The 25,356-nt window shown below is 37.3% G+C and overlaps 1 protein-coding gene and 1 pseudogene across 1 annotated transcript; both read right to left on the bottom strand.

Annotated features, from left to right (window-relative positions):
• Positions 1-5,848: 5,848 nt before the first annotated feature.
• LOC126079911 (olfactory receptor 5W2-like) lies at positions 5,849-6,784 on the bottom strand. Its single transcript, XM_049891267.1, has one exon. The coding sequence runs from the start codon at positions 6,779-6,781 to the stop codon at positions 5,849-5,851; it is 933 nt and encodes a 310-aa protein (XP_049747224.1). The 5' UTR covers positions 6,782-6,784.
• Positions 6,785-21,459: 14,675 nt separating this feature from the next.
• LOC126080347 (olfactory receptor 5W2-like) lies at positions 21,460-22,739 on the bottom strand (annotated as a pseudogene).
• Between the last annotated feature and the right edge of the window lie 2,617 nt (positions 22,740-25,356).

Raw genomic sequence — 25,356 nt, 5'->3', positions numbered from 1 at the left:
CCTGATTTTCCACTGAACATTTCTATTAGTGCCAGTAGTTTTCTTGAGGATTCTTTATGTTTTTTCTGTGTATAAGATCATGTCATCTGCAGAGATACTTTTCTTTGCCAATTTGGATGCCTTTTTTTCTTTATCTAGCCTACTTACTCTGGCTAGGACTTCCAGCATAATGTTGAAAAAGTGTGGTGATAAAGGGCGTCCTGGCCTGGTTCCTGTTTTGAAGGGGAATGCTTTCAGGCTCTCTTCCTTTAGGATGATGTTGGATGTTGGCTTTGTGTAAATGCCCTTTATAATGTTGAGGAATTTTCCTTCTATTCCTATTTTGCTGAAAGTTTTTACAATGAATGTGTGTTGGCCTTTGTCAAATGCCTTTTCTGAATCAATTGATAAGATCCTGTGGTTCTTGTCTTTTGTTTTATTTATGTGATAGATTATATTGATTGTTTTTCTAATGTTGAACCATCCCTGTATACCTGGTATGAATCCCACTTAGTCATGGCAAATTATATATATATATTTTTTATTAACTTTTATTGAGCTTCAAGTAAACGTTTACAAATCAAGTCAGTCTGTCACATATAAGTTAATATACATCTTACTCCTTACTCCCACTTGCTCTCCCCCTAATGAGTCAGCCCTTCCAGTCTCTCCTTTCGTGAAAACTTTGGCAGCCTCCAACTCTCTCTATCCTCCCATCCCCCCTCCAGACAGGAGATGCCAACACAGTCTCAAGTGGCCACGTGATATAATTAGCTCACTCTTCATCAGCATCTCTCTCCCACCCACTGTCCAGTCCCTTTCATGTCTGATGAATTGTCTTCGGGGATGGTTCCCGTCCTGTGCCAACAGAAGGTTTGGGGATCATGACCACCGGGATTCCTCTAGTCACATCCAGACCATTAAGTATGGTCTTTTTATGAGAATTTGGGGTCTGCATCCCACTGATCTCCTGCTCCCTCAGGGGTTCTCTATTGTGCTCCCTGTGAGGGCAGTCATCGATTGTGGCCGGGCACCAACTAGTTCCTCTGGTCTCAGGATGATGTAGGTCTCTGGTTCATGTGGCCCTCTCTGTCTCTTGGGCTCTTAGTTGTCTTGGTGTTCTTCATTCTCCTTTGATCCAGGTGGGTTGAGACCACTTGATGCATCTTAGATGGCCGCTTGTTAGCTTTTAAGACCCCAGATGCCACATTTCAAAGTGGGATGCAGAATGTTCACATAATAGAATTATTTTGCCAATTGACTTAGAAGTCCCCTTAAACCATGGTTCCCAAACCCCCGCCCTTGCTTCACTGACCTTTGAAGTATTCAGTTTATCCCGGAAACTTCTTTGCTTTTGGTCCAGTCCAGTCCAGTTGAGCTGACCTTCCATGTATTGAGTGTTGTCCTTCCCTTCACCTAAAGCAGTTCTTTTCAGCTAATTAATCAGTAAAAAACCCTCTCCCTCCCTCCCTCCCTCCCCCCCCCATAACCACGAAAGTATGTGTTCTTCTCAGTTTATACTATTTCTCAAGATCTTGTAATAGTGGTCTTATACAATATTTGTCCTTTTGCCTCTGACTCATTTTGCTCAGCATAATGCCTTCCAGGTCCCTCCATGTTATGAAATGTTTGACAGATTCATCACTGTTCTTTATCGATGCGTAGTATTCCATTGTGTGAATATAAAATACCACAATTTATTTACCCATTCATCCGTAGATGGACACCTTGGTTGCTTCCAGCTTTTTGCTATTGTAAACAGAGCTGCAATAAACATGGGTGTGCATATATCTGTTTGTGTGAAGGCTCTTGTTTCTCTAGGGTATATTCCGAGGAGTGGGATTTCTGGGTTGTATGGTAGTTCTATTTCTAACTGTTTAAGATAACGCCAGATAGATTTCCAAAGTGGTTGTACCATTTTACATTCTCACCAGCAGTGTATAAGAGTTCCAATCTCTCCGCAGCCTCTCCAACATTTATTATTTTGTGTTTTTTGGATTAATGCCAGCCTTGTTTTTTGTTGGAGTGAGATGGAATCTCATCATAGTTTTAATCTGCATTTCTCTAATGGCTACTGATCGAGAGCATTTTCTCATGTATCTGTTGGCTGCCTGAATATCTTCTTTAGAGAAATGTGTGTTCATATCCTTTGCCCACTTCTTGATTGGGTTGTTTGTCTTTTTGTGGTTGAGTTTTGACAGAATCATGTAGATTTTAGAGATCAGGCGTTGGTCGGAGATGTCATAGCTGAAAATTCTTTCCCAGTCTGTAGGTGGTCTTTTGACTCTTTTGGAGAAGTCTTTAGATGAGCATAGGTGTTTGATTTTTAGGAGCTCCCAGTTATCGGGTTTCTCTTCGTCATTTAGCTTTTATTGTTAATCTTCTGAATTTTTGATTGCTGTCTCTCCCTGGATTCTTGCAGCTTATTAAATTTTTTCATTATTTTCTTGAATAATCTCGTTAATTTCTTCAACTGCTTTATCTGTGTGTTCTTTGGCTTGTTCTTCATTTTGCCTGATCTCATTCCTGATGTCTTTAAGTGTTCTGTATTAATCTTTTGAATTCTACATCTGGTCATGTCAGGAATTCATCTTCCGGGAGAGTCCTTGATTTTTTGTTTTGGAAGTCTGCTGAAGTAATCATGGTCAGCTTCTTTATGTGATTTTATATTGACTGTTGCCTCTGAGCCATCTATAAGTTATTGCATTAATTTATTTTATGTTTGTTTACCAAGTCCTAGTTTCTTGATTTATTTTGTTTTGATATACCAAGATAGGCTACTAGAGTAAGCTAACTTGATTATTGGAGCCTTTGAAGTAGTAATGTCCTGTTATCAGATGGCTAGATCTGTTGCCAAGTATATGAGCCTAGGAGTCCATTCACTATTCTTGTATAGATTCAACTCAGGTGTCCTGATAGTCAGTCACCTAGTGTGTGGTATAGGCTAGGCTCTCACCTACTATCTTAGAGGAGCAGTGGTGATTGGTGTATGCACAGGTTTCTGGTAGTAACGGGGTGGGGGGTCACACTCTGAGGAAGGCAGGGGTCTGACAACCTTCCCCTGAGTGTCTGTGAGGAAGGCACATCCCTGTTCTCTAGAGTGCTTTTGTGGGTGGGCTCTGCAGCTGTACAATAGGCAACCAATGCTTTTACATGTAAGGAGTGGTAGGCACCACTTATCCTTAGAGCCCTTTTGCAGGTGGCTAGGTGGCATGGTTGGAGCCTCCAGTCCTCAGGCTTCTGCTGTAGGTAGGTGAAGGCCCTGTTTATAGGCAGAGCAGTATGAAATGTCCAAAAGCTGCCCTTCCACCACCCAGCTGAAACAGGTACAGTCAGGCCTCAAACAGATTTGCCCTTGCAATATAATTGCCAGTTCCCATCTGGTGTATTGGAGCCACCAGGATCCATGCATGGGTGAAAGAGTCTGTGGATCACTTGTGCTTGGAATGGAGCTGCTTCTGCTCTGAGTTTCCAGATTAGGGGAGTTGGCAGAGTATTTTTCTCCCATTTGTTAATTCGTTGCTTCTCCAAGGACAGGAGAATGACTCAGGGAGCACAGCAAGACCTTTCTCAGGCCCAGGGAAATCAACTGTTAATGAGGCCAGCTGGGGTAGAGGCAGGAGGGATCAGATAGATAGGAAAGAGTTCTTTCAAAAGGAGGACCTATTAGATCCAAGTGATAAATTAGGCAAAATCACCTATCTTGTACCAAAAGCACTGTTTTATCTCAGATTCCAGAGGCATGAGTAGTCTTTGTGTGACTGGCTGAGTCCCTGCCAAGATCACTGAAGTGGCTTTATCCACCAAAACTACCATCAGCCCCATCAGAGTTGTGCAAAGGAATCAGGGCTGAGGCATTGCCGTGGGCTCGGCTAGCCCTTGCTAGTTCTGCACCGTCTCTCCCTCCCCTATCACTCAGTCCAATTTCTTAACTTTGCTTTGATGCTCAGTGTTCCTAGCTTGTCATATATCTATATAATTGATTCACTTGTTTTTTCAGGGCTTTGTTGTAAGAGGGATCACCGGAAGCATCTGACTACTCCTCTATCTTGGCCCCACCTCACTGAGTAGTATTTTAATGTACACATATACCATACATTATTTATCTAATCCTATGCAGGGTAGGCAAACTATGAGCCATAAGTTATAATTGGAGCACAATCTTCTCATGCATTTATTAATTACTGCATATGGCTGTTTTGTCAAACAAGGGCAGTTATGAGATGCTGTGTCAGAAACCATATGGTTCCCAAAGTCTAAAATATTTTATCTAACTCAAAGAACGTGTTAATCAATTCTTGATTTAATGTTTTGACAGAAAAGTTTTCATAAAATGACCTTTTGCAATGGCAGCTATATTGCCCATGACATTCAGTGGCTTTTAGCTTTCACGTTGTAGTGAGTGATTAAGAGTGTCCTTGAGTCCTGTATATCCCATTGCCATTGAGTAGATTCCAGCTCACAAGGACCCTATAGGACAGAGTAGAAGTGATCCCTAGAGTTTCCAAGGAGTGCTTGGTGGATTAGGACTGCTGAATTTTTGATTAGCAGCCATAAATGTTAACTACTATGTCACCATGTTTTCCTGAGTCTTGTATAGTCCTTTAGATATAAGGCTATATCCATGTTTCCAAACCAGCCTCTTGCTTGGTTTTGGCTATCAAAAAACTAGAACAGAGCCCAATGAAGTTGTCGCACATAAAGAAAGTACCCAAATGCATGTTCTTTAATTCTCAAGTAATTAATATGCATATCTTCATAGGTCCATTACCTCTAATAACCACAACCATATTATGAACTTTCTTACAAGATGTAAAAAACATGATCAAGGCATATACTATTCTCTCAGTTAGTTGTGTTTTGACTACCATATGAACAATGTTATGGAGTACGGAATATGTTGATTTTATTGTGTATCTGTTTACCAATCCTATGTCATGGACACAATGCATGTGCTTGTTATAACAGGGATGGAACATTCAATGGCACAGAGTGCTCTTAATCTCAGCTTATAAACAATGATTTAACAAACCAAGTGACAGATAAAATGACACCCCGAGGGGAAGGTGGTTTATGAACCAAGACTAGGGGAATTTGTCCATGCCTGAGGTGGGGTGGGGAGATGTTGGAGGGAAGGAAGTGATGAGTTAAGAATTACAGCATAAGAATGGGCTTCACCAAGGTCCTTTTCTTTGCTTTTTAATATCTAATAATTTGAGGCTTCATTTCCTCTAAAAAGACATAGTCATATGCACCTGATGACCACTAATTGCCAATCCTTCTGCCTGGAATAAGTTCCTCTCTCCCACTTTGCATTTCCATTCTTCATTTAGATCAGAAACTATATGTGCCCATTTCAAAGTCTTTCTTCTTTTCACAGTTGATTGAGACATTTTACTTTGGATTAAGAGCACCTTGCTTTTTCATTTCATCATGTTTTGTAGTTTGTTATGAATTATTACCTAAATAAATTTGCCATTTATACTGTATTATAGAATCCATTAGTATAGTAATCACTGGATTGGCCATAAAATACAAAATGTCAAGAAGTATAGTAGATGTTAAATAAACGATCAATAACTCCTAGAATAATTCAGTTAATGCATTAAAACAAAAATTGAACAAGTCAAATTTTCATACTTTAATAAGGAGACTGGAAAGTTTTCTAAAATTAGACAGTACTATATTTAAATTGAAGACAGATAAGAAAGTATAGCTTATTTAGGAAAAAAAAATATTTAGCAAAGTACCTAGTAATTGGTGCAGTAGAGAATTTGAATGAATACTCATTGTACTAAAGAATTTGAGAGCACATGACACTTCACTATATGATTTGAAGAAAACTACCACTCCTCATATGTGTAACTATTTAGAACAGCATTTTATTTTTCAGTTTTTCCAACGTTTCTTTCACATCTTTATTTCTTAGGCTGTATATCAGGGGGTTGAACATGGGAATAATAAGGGTATAAAACAATGAAGTCATCTTGTCTTGATCTAGAGAGTAGGAAGAACTTGGCCGGAAATACATAAAGAGCATAGTTCCCTGGAACATTGCAACAGCAGTTAAATGAGAAGTGCAGGTGGAGAAAGCTTTCAACTTTCCCTCAGAAGAGTGGATCTTTAAGACTGAGAGGATGATGTAACAGTAAGAAACTAAAACCCCTGAAAGGGTACTCAGTTCAATGAAGCCAAAAACAATGAATATCACTAACTCATTGACCTGTGTATCTGAACAAGATAGCAACAGAAGCGGAGGAGTATCACAGAAGAAATGATTAATTTCATTTGATCCACAGAAACATAAGCGGAAAGTTAACGTAGTGTGTATCAAAGCATCCACTATGCCCACCAGATAAATACCAACCATAAACATGGAGCACACCCTGCTGGACATGTTGACTGTATAGAGCAAGGGGTTGCTAATGGCCTTGTACCTGTCAAAGGCCATCACTGCCAGCAGGAGACACTCAGAATCTGCAAAGATACAGAAGATGAAGAATTGCAGAGCACAGCCATAGAAAAAAATTGATTTGTCTTTGGCTAAGAGGTCCACCAGCATCTTGGGCCCAATTGCTGTGGAATAGCTCAGGTCACAGAAGGAGAGGTGGCTGAGGAAAAAGTACATTGGTGTTTGAAGCTGGGAGTCCATTCTTATTAAAATGATCATTCCAAGATTTGCCACAAGAATAATGAAATAAACCACCAGAAACAAGGTGAATATGGTCACTTTGATCTCAGAGTTATTAGTAATTCCCACGAAGTGGAATTCAGTCAAGGAGGAGCAATTTTCTTCATCCATTCTTCTTTGTTCTTATTCTAAATGGTTATAAAAATGATCAAGAAAATGATATTTCAGAGTTTAACTCTAGTGGACGTCAGCAAAATATTATCTGTAAGACAGAACACATTCCTTCTGTAAATTGCCTACTTTACCCTCAGGAACTTGTTCAGATAAAAGTCACTGAAAAAGGGGCATTTTTATCTTACTGAAAAAATTCAAAACTTCTTGAATATTAAGTTCAGAAGCTTGGACTCCAAATCCATGTGTCACCTGTGCCATATGACAATTATATATTATCTGAGACAGTAAGTTTGAATAAATCTAATGCTCATTCCAGTAAAAATATTATATTAAAAAAACATGATAGTCAGAGAGACAAAGCCAGAAGATGCAGGCCTAAACATTTGACATGTAAAAATAAATACCTGTTTGCACAAAAAAAGCAATCACACTTTTTTGTATTCATCCAGAGACATAATTGATGCTAAAGATTCAGCAACAATAAATAGTCCTGCATGTAAGTTACTAAGTGAAAGTTACAATGTTACCATTTTGGTGCATGATGTCTTTAGTTTTATCAGAATAACTAAACATGAGCAAAACACGTTTTATTGGACTTTTCTATCACACTTCATATCCTCTTTGATGACCATTTATGGTCCAGTTATATGACTGACCAGATCCCAAAGGATATGTGTGTTGACAAACTAAAGAGAAATGAAAAAAGTGGGAAATACAGGATTTAACACACACATTTGTAATCTCTTTGGATTTTTAAAATTAATTTTACATAAAAAATGAAAATAGGAAGAGGAAAAATAAATGTTTTAGAAATATTAAGGGTTCATTTCCTTGTGTATGTGTGTGTCTGTGAGTGTGTACGAACCTCTGTGTTGGTATATAAAAACTGAGTGGTGGTATGATTTTTATTTCTTTATGTATTTAGGTATTATAGTGTGTGGTCCATGCAAACTAGAATTTATGCACATTGGTATTTTTAATGTGATTCCTCAATTAGGGTTGAAAAAGCACTAGAAGAAATCTTAAATTCACATGTATAGTGATATCACTTGAACAGTAATAAAAAGTAATGTTTTACTTATGATTTTTAGTTACAATGTAAATTAATAAATTATCTCCTTTATTCATACAAATTAGGTCAGCCGTATTCACACAGCTTCCACCATAAGATATTATGGTTTGGTTGTTAGATTGCAGAGTTTATTTAAGTGAAAAAGTGGGCATAAAATGCTTCATTTATAATTTCCTCAACATTTGATTCCTCATATTTCCCCCCCAAGTTTTTTCTATACTCTTGATTTTTCAATTCAGAATCCTACCTTAGATGAGCATGTCTTTCTCTTCTGATTTTGGGCAGCTGAACACTCGGCAGGTCACATTTTACTTTTGCTTAGTAGCATTTGGGACTTAAATCCCTAGGCTCTGCCCTCATTTTCCTGTGTTATGCCAACAAGTGATTAATTAGATTCCTGGTTGTTCTGTATTTTTCCCGTGTGAATGCTGCAACAACTTTAGCAAAGACCGAAGTTTTCTTCAATGTCCATTAACTACTGAATTTAAAGCTATGCTTTATGGCAACGTTGAATCTGCATCATCCTCCAGTCAAATCACACATGTAATGAAGCTCAGATCCTCTCTACTACTTGATTTTCATATATTTCCCATTGTTCATCATGTCTGTCTCCATTTCTGAAAAAAAATTCTTCACTGCCCCGTTTAGATATATGACTTTCCTATAATGCTTAGCCTTTATTTTCTTTAATCACTGTCTGATTCCCTTCCCCCAACCACATGTCAACTGACCCCAATCCAATGATTTTATGATTGTATAACATTCATCACACGTAACCCATTTGGTCTTGAATTATTATTATTTTATTGTCTGTTTCTCTGGAAATTCTCACAGGCTCTAGAATAAGAATTTCCAAAATAAAGGATCATTAAATGTTGCTCTTAAATATTTTCTGGTTGTTTGGTGGATAACCAAAGAGCAGAAATAAACAGATTTTGGGGGCTCTTTCTACTCATATAGTTGACTCGTGCAAGGATAAAGCTTTTTAAGGAAACATATGTGTTACCATAACGGTTTCAAGAAAAAATACTTAGTTCTTTTTTTTTTTTCCTCTCTCTCACTAGCTATCTATCTTTGCTGTTGTTGTTGTTGTTAAGTGCTGTTGAGTTGGTTCCAACTCATAGCTACCCTATGTACAACAGAACAAAACACTGCCCGGTCCTGTGCTATCCTCACAATCCTTGTCATACTAGAGCCCATTATTGCAGCCACTGTGTCAATCCATCTCCTTGACAGTCCTCCTCTTTTTTGATGACACTGTACTTTACCAAGCATGATGTCCTTCTCCAGGGACTGATTCATCCAGGTAACATGTCCAAAGTATGTGAGAAGTAGTCTTGCCGTCTTTGCTTCTAAAGAGCATTCTGGTTGTACTTCTTCCAAGACAAATTTGTTCATTCTTTTGGCAGTCCATGGTATATTCAATATTTTTTGCAAACACCAAAATTCTAAGGCTCAATTCTTCGTCAGTCTTCCTTATTCATTGTCCAGCTTTCACATGCATATGAGACAATTGAAAACACCATGGCTTGGATCAGGTGCACCTTAGTCTTCAATGTGACGTCTTTGTTTTTCAACACTTTAAAGAGGTCCCTTATGCAGATTTGCCAAATGCAATGCTTCTTTTGATTTCTAGATTCCTGCTTCCATGGGTGTTGATTGTGGATCCAAGTAAAATGAAATCCTTGACAAGTTCAAATTTTTCTCCATTTATCATAATGTTGCTCATTGGTACAGTTGTGAGGATTGTTCTTTATGTTGAGGTGTAATCCATACTGAAGGCTGTGGTCTTTGATTTTCATCAGTAAGTGCTTCAAGTCCTCTACCCTTTCAGCAAGCAAGTTTGTCTCATCTGGCTAATGCTGGTTATCAATAAGTTTTTCTTCAATCCTGATGCCCCATTCTTCTTCACATAGTCCATCTTCTCTAACGATTTTCTCAGCATACAGATTGAATAAACCAAACCAAAAGCATTGTCATCAAGTCAGTTCTGACTCCTAGCAACTGTATAAGACAGAGTAGAACTGAGCCATAGTGTTTTCAAGGAGGAGCTAGTAGATTCAAACTACTGACCTTTTGGTTAGCAACCAAAGGCTTAAACACTACACCACCAGAGTTTCACTGGTTGAATAAGTATGGTGAAATGATACAACCCTGATGCCCACCTTTCCTGACTTTAATCCACGCAGTATCCCTTGTTCTGTTCAAATGACTGCTTCTTGATCTATGTACATGCTCCTCATGAGCAAAATCAAGTGTTCTGGAATTCACATTCTTCCCAATGTTATTCATAATTTGTTATGATTCACACAGTCAAATATCTTTGTGTAATCAATAAAACACAGGTAAATATCTTTCTGGTATTCTCTGCCTTCAACCAGGATCCATCTGACATCATCCATGATATCCCTTGTTTTATGTCTTTTTCTGAATCCACATTGAATATCTGGCAGTTCCCTGTCAATTTTATTCTGCAACATCTTTTGAATCATCTTCAGCAAAATTTTGCTTGCATGTGATATTAAGGATATCGTTCGATAATTTCTGTATTTGGATGGGTCACCTTTCTTTGGAATAGGCATAAATATGAATCTGTTCCAGTAGCTTGGCCAGGTAGCTGTCTTCCAAATTTCTTGGCTTAGATGAGTGAGCACTTCCAGTGCAGCATCCATTTGTTGGAACATCTCAATTGTTATTCTGTCAATTCCTGGAGCTTTGTTTTTTGCCGATGTCTTCAGTGTAGCTTGGAATTCTTCCTTCAGTACCATCAGTTCCTGATCATATGCTACGTCCTGAAATGGTTGATGTAGACCAATTCTTTTTGGTATAGTGAAGCTATGTATTCCTTCCATCTTCTTTTGATGCTTGCTGTGTCTTTTGATATTTTCCCCATAGAATCTTCCAATATTGCAACTTGAGGTTTGGATTTTTTTTTTCAGATCTTTCAGCTTCAGAAATGCCGAACATGTTCTTCACTTTTAGTTTTCTATCTCCAGGTCTTTGCACGTGTCATTATAATACTTTACTTTGTCTTCTTAAGCCACCATTAGAAATCTTCTGTTCACTCTCTTACTTCACCATTTCTTCTTTTTGCTTTAGCTACTTGATGTTCAAGAGCAAGTTTCAGGGTGTCTTCTAACATCCATTTTGGTCTTTTGTTTCCTTCCTGTCTTTTTATTGACCTCTTGCTTTCTTCATGTATGATGTCCTTGATGTCATTCCACAACTGGTCTGTTCTTCCCTCATTAGTGTTCAAGACATCAAATCTACTGTTCAGGTGGTCTCTACATTCAGGTAAGGCACACTCAAGGTCACACTTTAGCTCTTGTGGACTTGTTCTAATTTTCTTCAGTTTCAGCCTGGACTTGCATATGAGCATTTGAACTTGCATGTGAGCTACCTATATCTATATATACATTGGTAATAGTGAAAGTATACATAAGAAAAAATACATCGAGTCAACAATTTCTACATGTACAATTTGGAGAAATAAATTACATTCTTCATGTTGTGTAACCATTCTCCCTATCTTTTTCCAAATGATTCCAGTAAATTGACATAAACACATTGCCCCCTTAGCAAAAATCCCTTCTTTCTCTTTCCCTCTCATCCCTAATAACTACTAATAATCTTTGGTTTCTCTATGTTTGCTTATCTCATATAAATCAGATCATACAATATTTCTTCTTTTGAGATTGACTTTTTTCACTCAGCATGGTGTTTTCAAGGTTCATCCATGTTGCGGCATGTGTGGCATGAGTCAGAATTTCATTTCTCTTTATGGCTGAGCAGTCTCCCATTGGGTGTATATGTCACACTTTGTTTATCCAATAATTTGTTGACTAAAGTTTCAGTTCTTTCCTCTTTCTGGCTATTGTGAAAAGTGCTGTAATGAACATTGCACAGGTGAGTGCTGTTTATTTTTAAAAATTACTTTTTGGCAATACATACTGGTAATGGTTGCACAGCATAATTATTGCAATTAGTGTCACTGAGTTGAACATAAAGAAAATCTTTAATTGGCATGTGTTTTCATATATATATATATTTACCAGAATAAAAAATATAAATCACCCATAAAAATAACTTTTGTATATTATTATTCATGACAGCACATTGGAAATTGGGAGGTAATGGAGACACAATTTTGTACCCACTCAATCTTCCCCCTGTTGTGGACTTAGGCTCTGATTTTCTTCAGTTTCAGCTTGAACTTGCATACGAGTAATAGATGGTCTGTTCCACAGTTGGCCACTGGCCTTGTTCTGACTGATGATATTGAGCTTCTACATCATCTCTTTCCACAAATGTAGTCAATTTATTCCTGTGTGTTCCACCTGGTGAGGTCCATGTGTATAGTCGCCCTTTATGTTGTTAAAAGAAGGTATTTGCAATGAAGAAGTTGTTGGTCTTGCAAAATTCTATCATTTGATTTCTGGCATTGTTTCTATCACCAAGGCCATATTTTACAACTACTGATCCTTTTTCTTTGTTTCCAACTTTTGCATTCCAATCACTAGTAATTATCAATGCATCCTGATTGCATGTTTGATCAATTTCAGACTGCAGCAGCTGTTAAAAATTTTCTATTTCTTCATCTTTGGCCTTAGTGGTTGGTTTGTAAATTTGGATAAAAATCGTATTAAATTGTCTTCCTTGTAGGCATATGGATATTATCCTATCACTGACAGTGTTACTTCAGGCTAGATCTTAAAATGTTCTTTTTGATGACAAATGCAAAACCATTTCTCTTCAAGTTGTCATTCCCAGCATAGTAGATAATATGATTGTCTCATTCAAAAGGGCCAATATCATCCCATTTCAGCTCACTAATGCCTAGGATATCAATGTTTATGTGTTCCATTTCATTTTTGATTATTTCAAATTTTTCTAGATTCATGCTTTGTACATTCCAGGTTCTGATTATTTATGGATGTTTGCAGCTGTTTCTTCTCATTTTGAGTCATCCCACATCAGCAAATGAAGGTTCTGAAAGCTTTACTCCATCCACGTCATTAAGGTCAACTCTACATTGAGAAGGCAGATCTTCCCCGGTTGTCTTTTGAGTGCCTTCCAACCTGGGGGGCTCATTTTCCAGCACTATATCAGACAATGTTCTGCTGCTATTCATAAGGTTTTCACTGGCTAATGCTTTTCAGAAGTAAACTGCTGGATCCTTCTTCTTAGTCCGCCTTAGTCTGGAACCTCAGCTGAAACCTGTCTTCCATGGGTGACCCTGAATACGTGGCATAGCTTCCAGCATCACAGCAACACACAAACCCCCACAGTACAAAAGAGTGATAGACAGGGAGCCAAACATGACCTTGAGTGTATCCCACCTGAATTTAGAGACCATCTAGAGAATAGATTTGACACACTGAACACTAGTGACCAAAGAACAGACGAGTTGTGGGATGACATCAAGGACATCATACATGAAGAAAGTAAGAGGTCATTGAAAATGCAGAAAGGAAAGAAAACACCAAGACGTATGTCAGAGGAGATTTTGAAACTTGGTTATGAACATCGAACAGCTAAAGCAAAAGAAAGAAATGATGAAATAAAAGAACTGAACAGAAAATTTCAAAGGGCAGCTTGAGAAGACAAAGTAAAGTATTATAACGACATGTTCAAAGAGCTGGAGATAGAAAACCAAAAGAGAAGAATACGCTCAGTGTTTCTCAAACCAAATGAACTGAGGAAAAAAGTCAAGCCTCGAGTTGCAATAGTGGATGATTCTATGGGGAAAATATTAAAGGACACAGGAAGCATCAAAAGAAGATGGAAGGAAAACACAGAGTCTTTATACCAAAAAGAATTAGTCGATTTTCAACCGTTTCAAGAGGTAGCACATGACCAGGAACCGACGGTACTGAAGGAAGAAGTCCAAGCTGCTCTGGAGACATTGGCAAAAAAGAAAAAAACAAACAAACCCACTGCTGTCGAGTCGATTCTGACTCATAGCTGCCCTATGGGACAGAGTAGAACCTCCCCATAGAGTTTCCAAGGAGTGCCTGGTGGATCGTAACTGCTGACCTCTTGGTTAGCAGCTGTAACACTTAACCACTATGCCAGCAGAGTTTTCTAAAAAACAAGGCTTCAGGAATTGACAGAGTACCAACTGAGATGTTTCAACAATGGATGCAGCGCTGGGGTTGCTCACTTGATTATGGCAAGAAATATAGAAGACAGCTTCCTGGCCAGCAGACTGGAAGAGACCCATATTAATGCCTATTCCCAAGAAAGTTGATCCAACCAAGTACAGAATTATAGAACAATGTCATTAATACCACATGCAAGCAAAATTTTGCTGAAGATCATTCAAAAACAGTTGCAACAGTATGTCCACAGGGAAATGCCAGAAATTCAGGCTGGATTTGGAAGAGGACATGGATGAGGGATATCATTGCTGATGTCAGATGGATCCTGGCTGAAAGCAGAGAATAACAAAAGGTTGTTTACCTGTGTTTTATTGACTATGCGAAGGCATTGGACTTTGTAGATCATAACAAATTATGGATAATATTGCTAAGAATGGGAGTTCCAGAACAATTAATTGTGCTCATGAGAAACCTTTACATAGATCAAGAGGCAGTTGTTCAGACAGAACAAGGGGATACTATGTGGCTTAAAGTCAGTACAGTTGTGGGTCAGGGCTGTATCTTTCACCATTCCTATTCAATCTGTATGCTGAGCAAATAATACAAGAAGCTGGACTATATGAAGAAGAACGAGGCAGCAGGATTGGAGGAAGACTCAATAACACCCTGTGTTATGCAGATGACACAACCTTGCTTGCTGAAAGTGAAGAGAACTTGCAGCACTTACTAATGAAGATCAAAGACCACAGCCTTCAGTATGGATTGCACCTCAATATAAAGAAAACAAAAATCTTCACAACTGGACCAAAGAGCAACATCATGATAAATAGAGAAAAGATCAAAGTTGTCAAGGATTTCATTTCACTTCGTTCCACAATCAACAGCCATGGAAGCAGCAGTCAAGACATCAAATGACTCATTGCATTGGGTAAATCTGCTGCGAAGGACCTCTTTAAAGTGTTGAAGGGCAAAGATGTCACCTAGAAGACTAAGGTGCATCTGTCTCAAGCCATGGTATTTTCAATCGCATCATATGCATGTGAAAGCTGGACAATGAATAAGGAAGACCGAAGAATTGATGCCTTTGAATCGTGGTGTTGGCGAAGAATATTGAATATGCCATGGACTGCCAAAAGAATGAACAAATCTGTCTTGGAAGAGTGCAACCAGAATGCTTCTTAAAAGCAAGGATGGCGTGACTGTGTCTTACATACTTTGGACATATTGTCAGAAGAGATCAGTGGGGAAGATTATTATGCTTGGCAAAGTACAGAGTTAGTGGAAAAGAGGAAGATCCTTAACGAGGTGGATTGAGACAGTGGCTACAACAGTGAGATCAAGCATAACAATTATTTTAAGGATGGCGCAGTACCGGGCAGTGTTTCAGTCTGTTGTGCAAAGGGTTGCTATGAGTCAGAATCGACTTGACGGCATTTAACAACAAGAACAACTATCTTCCCCATACATCTATAGTTGTCAATGTACTACCCTACACTCCTTGAATGTTAGTCTACCATCTTGGTCACTTTGATAGGACTTCTTCATCAGGCCCAGAGCTAAATCGTGTCTTCTTCTCGTTCTGAATCATTAAAATATCTATCCTCTCTTCCTTCTGTGAATGTGTGTACCTTTTCACTCAACAGTGGACTTTCAGAGGCACAAACATGATTTTAAATATAGTACAATGTAGCATTCTTACTAATGGCAAGTGTTTTTCATATATTAACTTATCACATTATATTATTTATTCCTTGCATTAGCTTGTGCATCCTAAAATGTCTCTAATAGCTTCATTATATGAATGTGGAAAGTGAGATCCAAAAGCAGTAAATAGATATCTGGAGGATCAAGGACATTAAGTTTATCTGACTCCAAAGCATTTGTTCACAACTGATGCCTGACTATAGAGTAATAAAACAAATGTCTCTTTAAAGAATAACTTTCTTTGCAACACTTGGAATTTTATAGTGCTTTTATGTTAAAATCAAGTGTGCACAAATACACAAAAATAGTAATCCAAAGATTTTTAGAGATCTAAGAGAACTTAGAGGTCATTGAAGTCCCACCAAGGCAGGATTCTAACAATGATTAAAGTTAGAGGAGAGCAAATAGAAAATGTCACCAGATTTGATATATAATCTGTTTTATTTATCTTAGCTTAACACTTGAACATTATTGACTTTGGTGTGAAATGGGCTACTATACTGCACAATTCTGGGAAGGTCATTGGAAATGAGAAAAATGGTGTGACCTGAAGTTGTATGAAATAGCCCTGTGGAAGTTTGCTGCATTGGCCAGGGCCTGTGTAATATTTGACAATTGTGAATGATTGCAAGTCACTGACAAGAATAAATTTCTGTGTTTGTTAGTTACCTACTGTCAGTTGATATTTTTAGATAATGCATAATAATTATACACACCCATGGTGCATCATAATCTTAATGTTGTTCATTATTTATTTTTTACCACAAAAGAAGTAATTGCAAAATATGTATATATGAAAAAAAAAAGAAGAAGAAGATGTGATGGACATAAGTCAGTGAATTTACTCTGTATTCTAGGTAATTTCTTGTTTATTCTCAACCCACACTGGGAGTAGACAGAACCAACCTTTTCCGTTTGCCTATAAAGCATGACCATGCCTTAAAAATTAGTAGGCTACACTTATTAAAATAAAATATTCCTGATGTTGAGCAAAGTGCTGGTAGTTGATACACTTGAATGAGTTTTCATATTCCATTGTAATTTTCTATGTGATGATTCCAATACTGCAATACCCAGTGTCCTCCTATGGGAGACATCGTTGAGACGAATATCCAACAACTTCACTAATTGCTAGTAATTGTCCACCGGGTGATCTCAAGAAGCTGATGCCTTTGTGTTACTCAAGAGCTTTGCCACAATTATCTATTTCTCTGATGCACATTTAGAGGAGGTGAAGTCATTCTTAGTCTCCTTCTTCTGATTTCTTTCCAAACTAATTTCCTCCTCAAGTCCTCCCTGTCTCCTGGGATACCAAATTCCCTCTGGCCACGCTATAATTAGGCAAGACCCAGACTTTTCCTACCAAAACATGACTGTCCCACTAGACCATCAAGTTTTATCCCTTACCACCTTCCCCATTAAAACTAAGCCATGGTGGCTATATTTTTATTAAAAATTGGATAAGCTAATTAACCTCCCAAAGATATTATATTTAATTGAAGATGTATTCCTTAGATCATGGGGAAAAAATGACTTAAGGTAGAATTTGAGACATCAGAAGGAAGAAAAAAATGTACCTAAATAATTTCCCTAGCAGTGGGTTTTTTTTTAGTGTTACTGGTGGCATAGTGGTTAAGTGATACAGCTGCTAACCAAATGATTGGCAGTTCAAATCTACCAGGTGCTCCTTCGAAAGTCTATGGGGCAGATCTACTCTGTTTTATAGGGTCGCTATGAGTGGGACTCAACTAGACGGCAATATATATATATTTTTTTTTTTGGATTTTAGAGTCACTGGTGCCACTAACAAAATGCTATGTAGGCAACTGTTTATTTATAAACTCATTTCCTTCAGAAAATACTTGTCTTGCTCTGGGGCATGGGCTTTTATTAAATAAATAAATTGTATATACTCATGTCACTGTATGTTGAGTCTCCTTGCAAGATAGCAAGTTTTAAGTATAAAAAGAATATTCACTGAAATATCTGATGAAAATTTTACCTTTAATTCCACAAAAAATTACATTGAACTTTATCATACATAGGCATTGCTAAAAATCATAGTTCATACTAAAGTAATTTTTAAATTTCTTACAATCAAATTGTGACTAGACTGTGTTTAGAAAAGCCTTTTGCTGTGTAAGGTACACTTAGAGAACACTCAAGTAATAGGTGTACAGTTAGAGGAATTTTCAGAATAGAAAACTATATGGCAGTATATATATTTTTTAATATAGCTGGACATATACTTGCTCCATGACTCAAAAATCATATTTTAGCTTTATATCCAAGTGAAATGGGTTAATATCCACCAAGTACAAACCAGAATGCTCCTTGGAAGCAAGGATGCCAAGGTGCTTCTCGCATACTTCAGATAAGTTGTCAGGAGGGATCAGTCCCTGGAGAAGGACATCATGCTTGGTAAAATAGATGGTCATCGAAAAAGAGGAAGACCCTTAACAAGATGGATTGACACAGTGGCTGCAACAATGGGCTCAAGTAGAGAAACAATTGTGAGGATGGCATGGGACCGGGCAGCGTTTCCTTCTGTTGTGCATAGGGTCACTGTGAGTTGGAGCCAATTCAATGGTGTTTAACAGCATACAGTTTTCCAATGCGGATGCCATTTCCCACTTCCACTGTTAATGTGTGAGAGCTATGGCTGTTGCACACCCTCACCAATACTGAATATCGTCCATCATTTTGGTTTTAGCTATTTTGCAGTTGCGTTATGGTACTGCACTGAGGCTTATTTTTATTTATCTGAGCACAAATAAAGTTGGATAACCACTTTTTTTTCTTTTCTTTTAATAAAGTGCACATTAAAAAGTGAATGCCAATTAGGAGGCTTGTCAAAGGAAAAATTTCTAAAAGCATTTGGTCTCCTGTAACTAACGTTATTAGCTGACTTAATTGTCACAGCCATTTCAGATGAACCAACCAAGAGTTGCAATGTAGTCTTTTTGTACCAAGAATGAGTCATTATTTATTTTTTTATTTATAACCCTTTCAGTAGTGGGGATGGGTTTACAAGCAGTAGAGTCGTATATAGGTCCCTGGATGACACCAACTGCTTTTGTTCAACTGCTAGCCTAAAGGTTGGAGGCTTGAATCCACCCCAAAGCACCACAGAAGAAAGGCCTCCTGAACTCTTCTGTAAAGATGACATTCAAGAAAATTCTATAGAGCAGTTCTAATCTGTAACACATGGTTGAAATCCACTCAGCAATATTTTTCTTTCGTTTTGTTTTTTGTTTAGGATCATAGATACAAAGAGAATTTGCCAGCTAGAAAGGATGACAGAGAGAATCTATTCTGACCCTGTCATTTATTCAGGGAAAAATGAGGTGTGGCAAGGAAGAGTGACTTATTAGTTAAGACACATGATTTAGAGTGGCATTGCATCCCTGGCTTCTAATATGTTTCTGAGGTGAATTTACTAAGGAGGGTTTAAATTTGCTGCCTCTGTCTTTGAAAGAGCACCTCCCACCTACCAAGTCATTGAGCATTATTACTGCTTTGCTCTTACAAATGTCTTTAAACAGCCATTATCAACGGTATGTCAGTTTGTTTCCTGTGTTATACATATACCCAAATCTACCATCGCTATGCCACTTTTTATGTATAGGGTTATGGTGCTGGATCGAAGTTTCCTTTTTATTTATCCGAGCACGAATAAAGTTGGATAACCACTTTTTCTTTAATAAAGTGCATATTAAAATGTGAATGCCAATTTCCTGAAGAAAGGAGTCAAGATATAGGAATTCAACTATAAAATTCACCCTTACACATAGGCATTGGTAATCTCATACTTGGACAATAATATTTGCCCTCAGTTGTTAGTGGATGAGTGAGAAGGAGTGATTTAAAGAGACAGATAACGGAAGGTAACGGTGAGGATTGTAGACAGGCTAGCATAGATTACAGCCTTTGATATTAAGTTTTCTCCATTTCTGTAGACTCCCAAGAAGAAAGGTAGAAGGATTGGTTCAGGCCATCTTAACAAGTTCCTATTTAAAACATAAGATCCCTTAAAAAAATTCCCAGAAAGGAAGTATTCAACCTGTCCTTGCAGAAATGTAGGGAGATGATGCCTGCAATTAATCAAGTTGTTTAACCCATTTCAGACAAACATTGATTCATCTTAAAATGAATCATTTATCTGGGTTAATAGTTCCTTTTCTTCAGTTCAAAACCCATTAGACGTGATTAAAGAGGCCCATATGCAAAACACGTCAGTCTCGTGATGCTGTAATATGTAACTGTGATATGGAAGGAAGATAAGTTAATTAGATGCCATTAAAGCATCTTCAAAATTAGAGACAATCCACTGAACTTGGTACCCCCCAAACATTGGACATTAATATATGTAAACATACTTTTATTCCATTCTGCTTTTCATAAGTAACAATTTGAAAAGAGTGTGGATTAATTGAGAAAATATTGTAAAGAGGGAACCCTAAAAACTTTTTCAAAACAATCCCTCCCCATATACTTTTTCCACCACCTTACCTTTCCCAAGCATATCACAGTGTACCACACAAAAATTCCACTTGGAAAAGCAAAGGCACTCTTGCGATTTACTGAAATTCTGAAATGTTTTCATAAAATGATATATTGTCTCTTAGCAATCGCAGCTGTGTTGCCTATGACATTCAGTGGCTTTTAGCTTCTACATTTGTAACGAGTAATTAAGAGAGTCCTCGAGTCTTGTATAACACCTTGCTGTTGAGTCGATTCCTACTTGTAGTGACTATATAGGACAGAGTAGAAGTGACCCACAGAGTTTCCTAGGAGAACTTCGTAGATTAGAACTGCTGAACTTTTGGTTAGCAGCCATAGTTCTTAACCACTATACCATCAGTGTTTCCTGAGTCTTTTGTAGTCCTTTAAGTATAAGGCTATGTTGATATTTCCGCATCAGCCTCATACTTTTTTTTTTTGGCTATCAAAAAGTAGAACAGAGCCCGATAAAGTAGGTGCACATCAAGAAAGTACCCAAATGAATACTCTTCAATTCTCCGGAAATTAATATGTATATCTTTAAAGATCCATTATGAATAATAACCACAACCATATTATGAACTTTCTTAAAAGGTGTAAAAAATATATTTGAGACATATACTATTACCTTAGTTACTTTTGTTTTGACTGCAAAGTAAACGTCACTCAAAAAATGTTATCGAGTATGCTGATTTTATCACACATCTGTTTTCCCATTCTATGTCATGGGCACAATGCAGGTGCTTCTTAATAACAGGGATGAAACACTCATCATCACAGAGTGCTCTTAATCTCAGCTTATAAGCAGCAATTTAACAAACCAAGTGACAGATAAAATGAGGCCCTGAGGAGAGGGTGGTTTATAAACCCAGACTAGGGGAATTTGTCCAGGCCTGAGATGTGGTGGGGTGGGGGGATGAAAGGAAATCCTTCTAGAGGAAAGGACAGGAGAGGTAAGAACTACACACAAGGATGGGCTTCACCAAGGTCCTTCTTTTTGCTCTTTTATATCTAAAAATTTGAGGCTTCATTTCCTCTAAAAACATAGTCATATCCACATTATCATCACTAATCGCCAATCCTTCTGCCTCAAATACTTTCCTCTCCCCCACTTTGCATCTCCATTCATCATGTAGATCAGGAACTGCATGTGCCCATTTCAAAGAAGTTTTTCTTCTTTCCACAGTAGATTGAGACATTTTACTTTGGATTAAGAGCACCTTGCCTTTTTGTTTCATGATATTTTATATTTTGTTATGAATTATTTGAATTATTAGCTAATTAAAGTTTACCATTTACACTGGATTATAGAATTCATTAGTATAGAAACCACTGGATTGAAACACAAAACACCTAAAAGTATAAAAATAAATAAATAAAAAGTACAGTAGGCGTGAAATAAACAATAAGTCCTGGAAATAAAATTTTGGTACACTAATAAGGAGACCAGAAAGTTTTATAAAATTAGAGAGTACTGTATTTAAATTAAAGACATATAAGGAAGTATAGCATATTTAGAAAGTACCTAATAATTACTAGAGTAGAGATTTTGTATAAATACTCATTGTACTAAAGAATTTCAGACCACATTATTCTGTGCTATACATTTGAGGAAAACTACAACTCTTTATGTGTGTGTTTAACTAGTTAAAACAGCATTTTATTTTTCAGTTTTTCCAGAGCTTCTTTCACATCTTTATTCCTTAGGCTGTACACCAGTGGGTTTAACATGGGAATAACAAGGGTATAAAACAATAGGTCATCTTGTCTCGATCTAGAGAGTAGGAAGAACTTGGCCGGAAATACGTAAAGAGCAAAGTTCCCTGGAAAACAGCAACAACAGTTAAGTGGGAGGTGCAGATGGAGAAAGCTTTGAACCTTCCCTCAGCAGAGCGTGTCTTTAAGACTGAGAGGATGATGTAACAGTAAGAGACAAGAACTCCTGAAATGGTACTCAGTTCAATGAAGCCAAAAACAATGAATAATGCCAACTCATTGACCTGAATATCAGAACAGGAAAGAAGGAAAAGTGGAGGTAAATCACAGAAGAAATAATTAATTTCATTTGACCCACAGAAACATAAGTGGAAAGCTAATGTCGTTTCTATCGAAGCGTCCACCATACTCACCAGGTAAACCCCAGCCATAAGCATGGAGCACACCCTGCTGGACATGTTGACTATATAGAGCAAGGGGTTGCTAATGGCCTTGTATCTATCAAAGGCCATCACCAGCAGGAGACACTCAGAATCTGTAAAGATACAGAGGATGAAGAACTCAGAGCACAGCCATAGAAAGAAATTGATTTGTCTTTGGCTAAGAGGTCCACCAGCATCTTGGGCCCAATTGCTGCGGAATAGCAGAGGTCACAGAAGGAGAGGTGGCTGAGGAAAAAGTACATTGGTGTTTGAAGCTGGGAGTCCATTCTTATTAGAAAGATCATTCCAAGATTTGCCACAAGAATAATGAGGTAAACAACCAGAAACAAGGTGAATATGGTCACTTTGATCTCAGGGTTATTAGTAATTCCCAAGAGTTGGAATTCAGTCAAGGAGGAGCAATTTTCTCCATCCATTCTTCTTTGTTCTTATTTTAAATGGTCACAAAAAAGATCAAGAAAATGCTAGATCAGAGTATAAGTCTGGTGGTGGACAGCCACAAAATATTCTCTGTAAGACAGAACACTTTCTTTCTGTAAATTGTCTTCTTGATCTTCAGAAACTAGCCCGGATGAATGTCACTGAAAAAGCGTCATTGTTATGTTACTGAAAAAAATTCAAAATGTCTTGAATAGAAAGTTCATAAACTTTGATTCCAATTCCATATGTCACTCTTGATACATGACTATTATATCTAATCTGACGCAGTAGGTTTGAATAAACATAAAGCTCATTCCAGATTCAAAATGATATTAAAACAAAACACAGTAGTCAGAGGGACCAAGCCAGAAGATACAGGCCTAAACATTTGACATGGAAAAATAAATACCTGGTTGCACCAAAAAAGTGATCACATTTTTTTGTATTCATCCAGAAATATAATTGATTTTAAAGATTCAGCAACAACAAATGACACTGCATATAAGTTAACAAATGAAAGTTATTACGTTACTGTTTTGGTGTATGATGTCTTTAGTTTTCTCTGAACAGCTAAACTTGAATAAAACATATTTTACTCAACTTTTCTATCACCCTTCATCTCCTCTTTGCTGACCATTTATAGTCCAGTTTATGACTGGAAAGATATGTCCACTGACAAACTAAAGAGAAATGATACAAAGTGGGAAGTACAGAGTTTAACACAAACATCTGTATCTCTTTAGATTTTTAAATTAAATTTCCAATAAAAATCGAAAATCGGAAACCAAACTAAACCCAGTGCCGTTGCGTCAATTCTGACTTATAGCAACCCTATAGGACAGAGGAGCACTGCCCCATAGAGTTTCTAAGGAGCGCCTGGCGGATTCGAACTGCTGTCCCTTTGGTTAGCAGCCGTAGCACTTAATGAATAGGAAGAGGAATAATAAATGTTTCAGAAATATTAAGGGTTAATTTCCTTGTGTGAGTGTGTGTGTGTGTGTCTGTGTCTGTGAGCATGTGTGAATCTCTCTGTTCGTGTATAAAAATTGCAGTGCAGATGGTGGTCTGATTTTTATTTGTTTCTCTGCTTATGTATTATAATGTGTGTTCCGTATGAACTGAAATTTATATGTATTAGTGCTTTTAAAGTGATAACTCAACTGTGGTTGAAATAGCACTAGAACAAATCTTAAATTCACATATGTAGTGATATCACTTGAACAGTAATTAAAAGTAATGATTTACTTATGAATTTTCATTAAAATATAAATTAATAAAATATGTACTTTACTCATACAAATGAGGTCACTCAAATTCACACAGCTTCAACAATAAGATATGGTTTGGCTGTTAGACTGCAGAGTTATTTAAGTGAAAAAGTAGGCATAAAATGATTCATTTACAAATTCCTCAATATTTGATTCCTCAGTTTTCCAAAAAAAAAAAAATTGTTTTTTCCTACAGTCTTTTAATTTGTCAATTCAAAATCCTACCTGCCATGAGCATGTCTTTCTGTTCTCATTTTGGGTAGGTGAACACAAGGCAGGTGACTTTTTATTTTTACTTAGTGACATTTGGGGCTTAAATCCCTAAACCCTCTGCCCTCATTTTCCTGTGTTGTGTAAACATGGGATTAATTAGATTTTTCGTTCTGTATTTTTCCCCTGTGGCTGCTGTAACAACTTTAGCAAAGACTGAAGTTTTTATACAAACTGATCAATGTCCAGTAACAATTGAGTTTAATGCTATGCTTTATGGCTACCTTGAATCTACATCATCTTCCAGTCACATCACACAACTAATGAAGCTCAGATCCTCTCTACTAAATGATTTTCATATCTTTTCCATTGTTCACCCTGGTTTTTTTTTTCTTTTACATTTCTGAAACATACTTCTTCAGTCCCCCATTTAGATATATGACAATCCTATAATGGTTATCCTTTATTTTAATTAATCACTGATTCCCTTCCCCCAACCACATTCCAACCACCCCCCATCCCCCATCCAATAATTTTATTATTGTATAATACCCATTATACATAATGAACTTTGTGTTGGATTTTTTTTTTTTTAATTTGTTTCTCTCAAAATTCTCACAGTCTCCAGAATAGAAGTTTTCAAAGTAATGGATCATTAAAAGTTTGCTCTTAAATATCTTCTGGTTGTTTTGTGGATGAAGAACAAAAAGTAGAAATAAACAGACTTTAGGGGCTTTTCTCCTCATAGAGATGATAGGTGCAAAGATGAATTTTTTAAGAAAATGTCTGTGTTAGGATGATGCTTTAAAGAAAAAATAAACTTTGTTCTATTTTTTTTTTTTCTCTCTCTCTCTAGCTATCCATGTTGTTGTTGTTCTTGTTAGGTGCCATCCAGTCGTTTCTGACTCCTAACGGCCCTATCTACAACAGAACAAAGCACTGCCTTGTCCTGTGCCATCCTGACAATCCTTCTTAAGCACAAGCCCATTGTTGCACTCACTATGTCAATTCATCTCATTGAGAGACTTCCTCTTTTTTGCTGACACTGTAGTTTACTAGTCATGATGTCCTTCTCCAGGGATACACCCCTCCTGATAACACATCCACAGCTTGTGAGGCGTATCTTTGCCATCCT

The sequence above is a fragment of the Elephas maximus genome, chromosome 7 (genome assembly GCF_024166365.1).
Source record: "Elephas maximus indicus isolate mEleMax1 chromosome 7, mEleMax1 primary haplotype, whole genome shotgun sequence".
Classification (NCBI taxonomy): domain Eukaryota; kingdom Metazoa; phylum Chordata; class Mammalia; order Proboscidea; family Elephantidae; genus Elephas; species Elephas maximus.
This window is presented reverse-complemented; position numbering and strand designations above follow the sequence as displayed.

What these genes read in the sequence shown, in the direction of transcription:
- LOC126079911 (XM_049891267.1), bottom strand. Translation starts at nt 6,781, where the DNA reads ATGGATGAAGAAAATTGCTCCTCCTTGACTGAATTCCACTTCGTGGGA.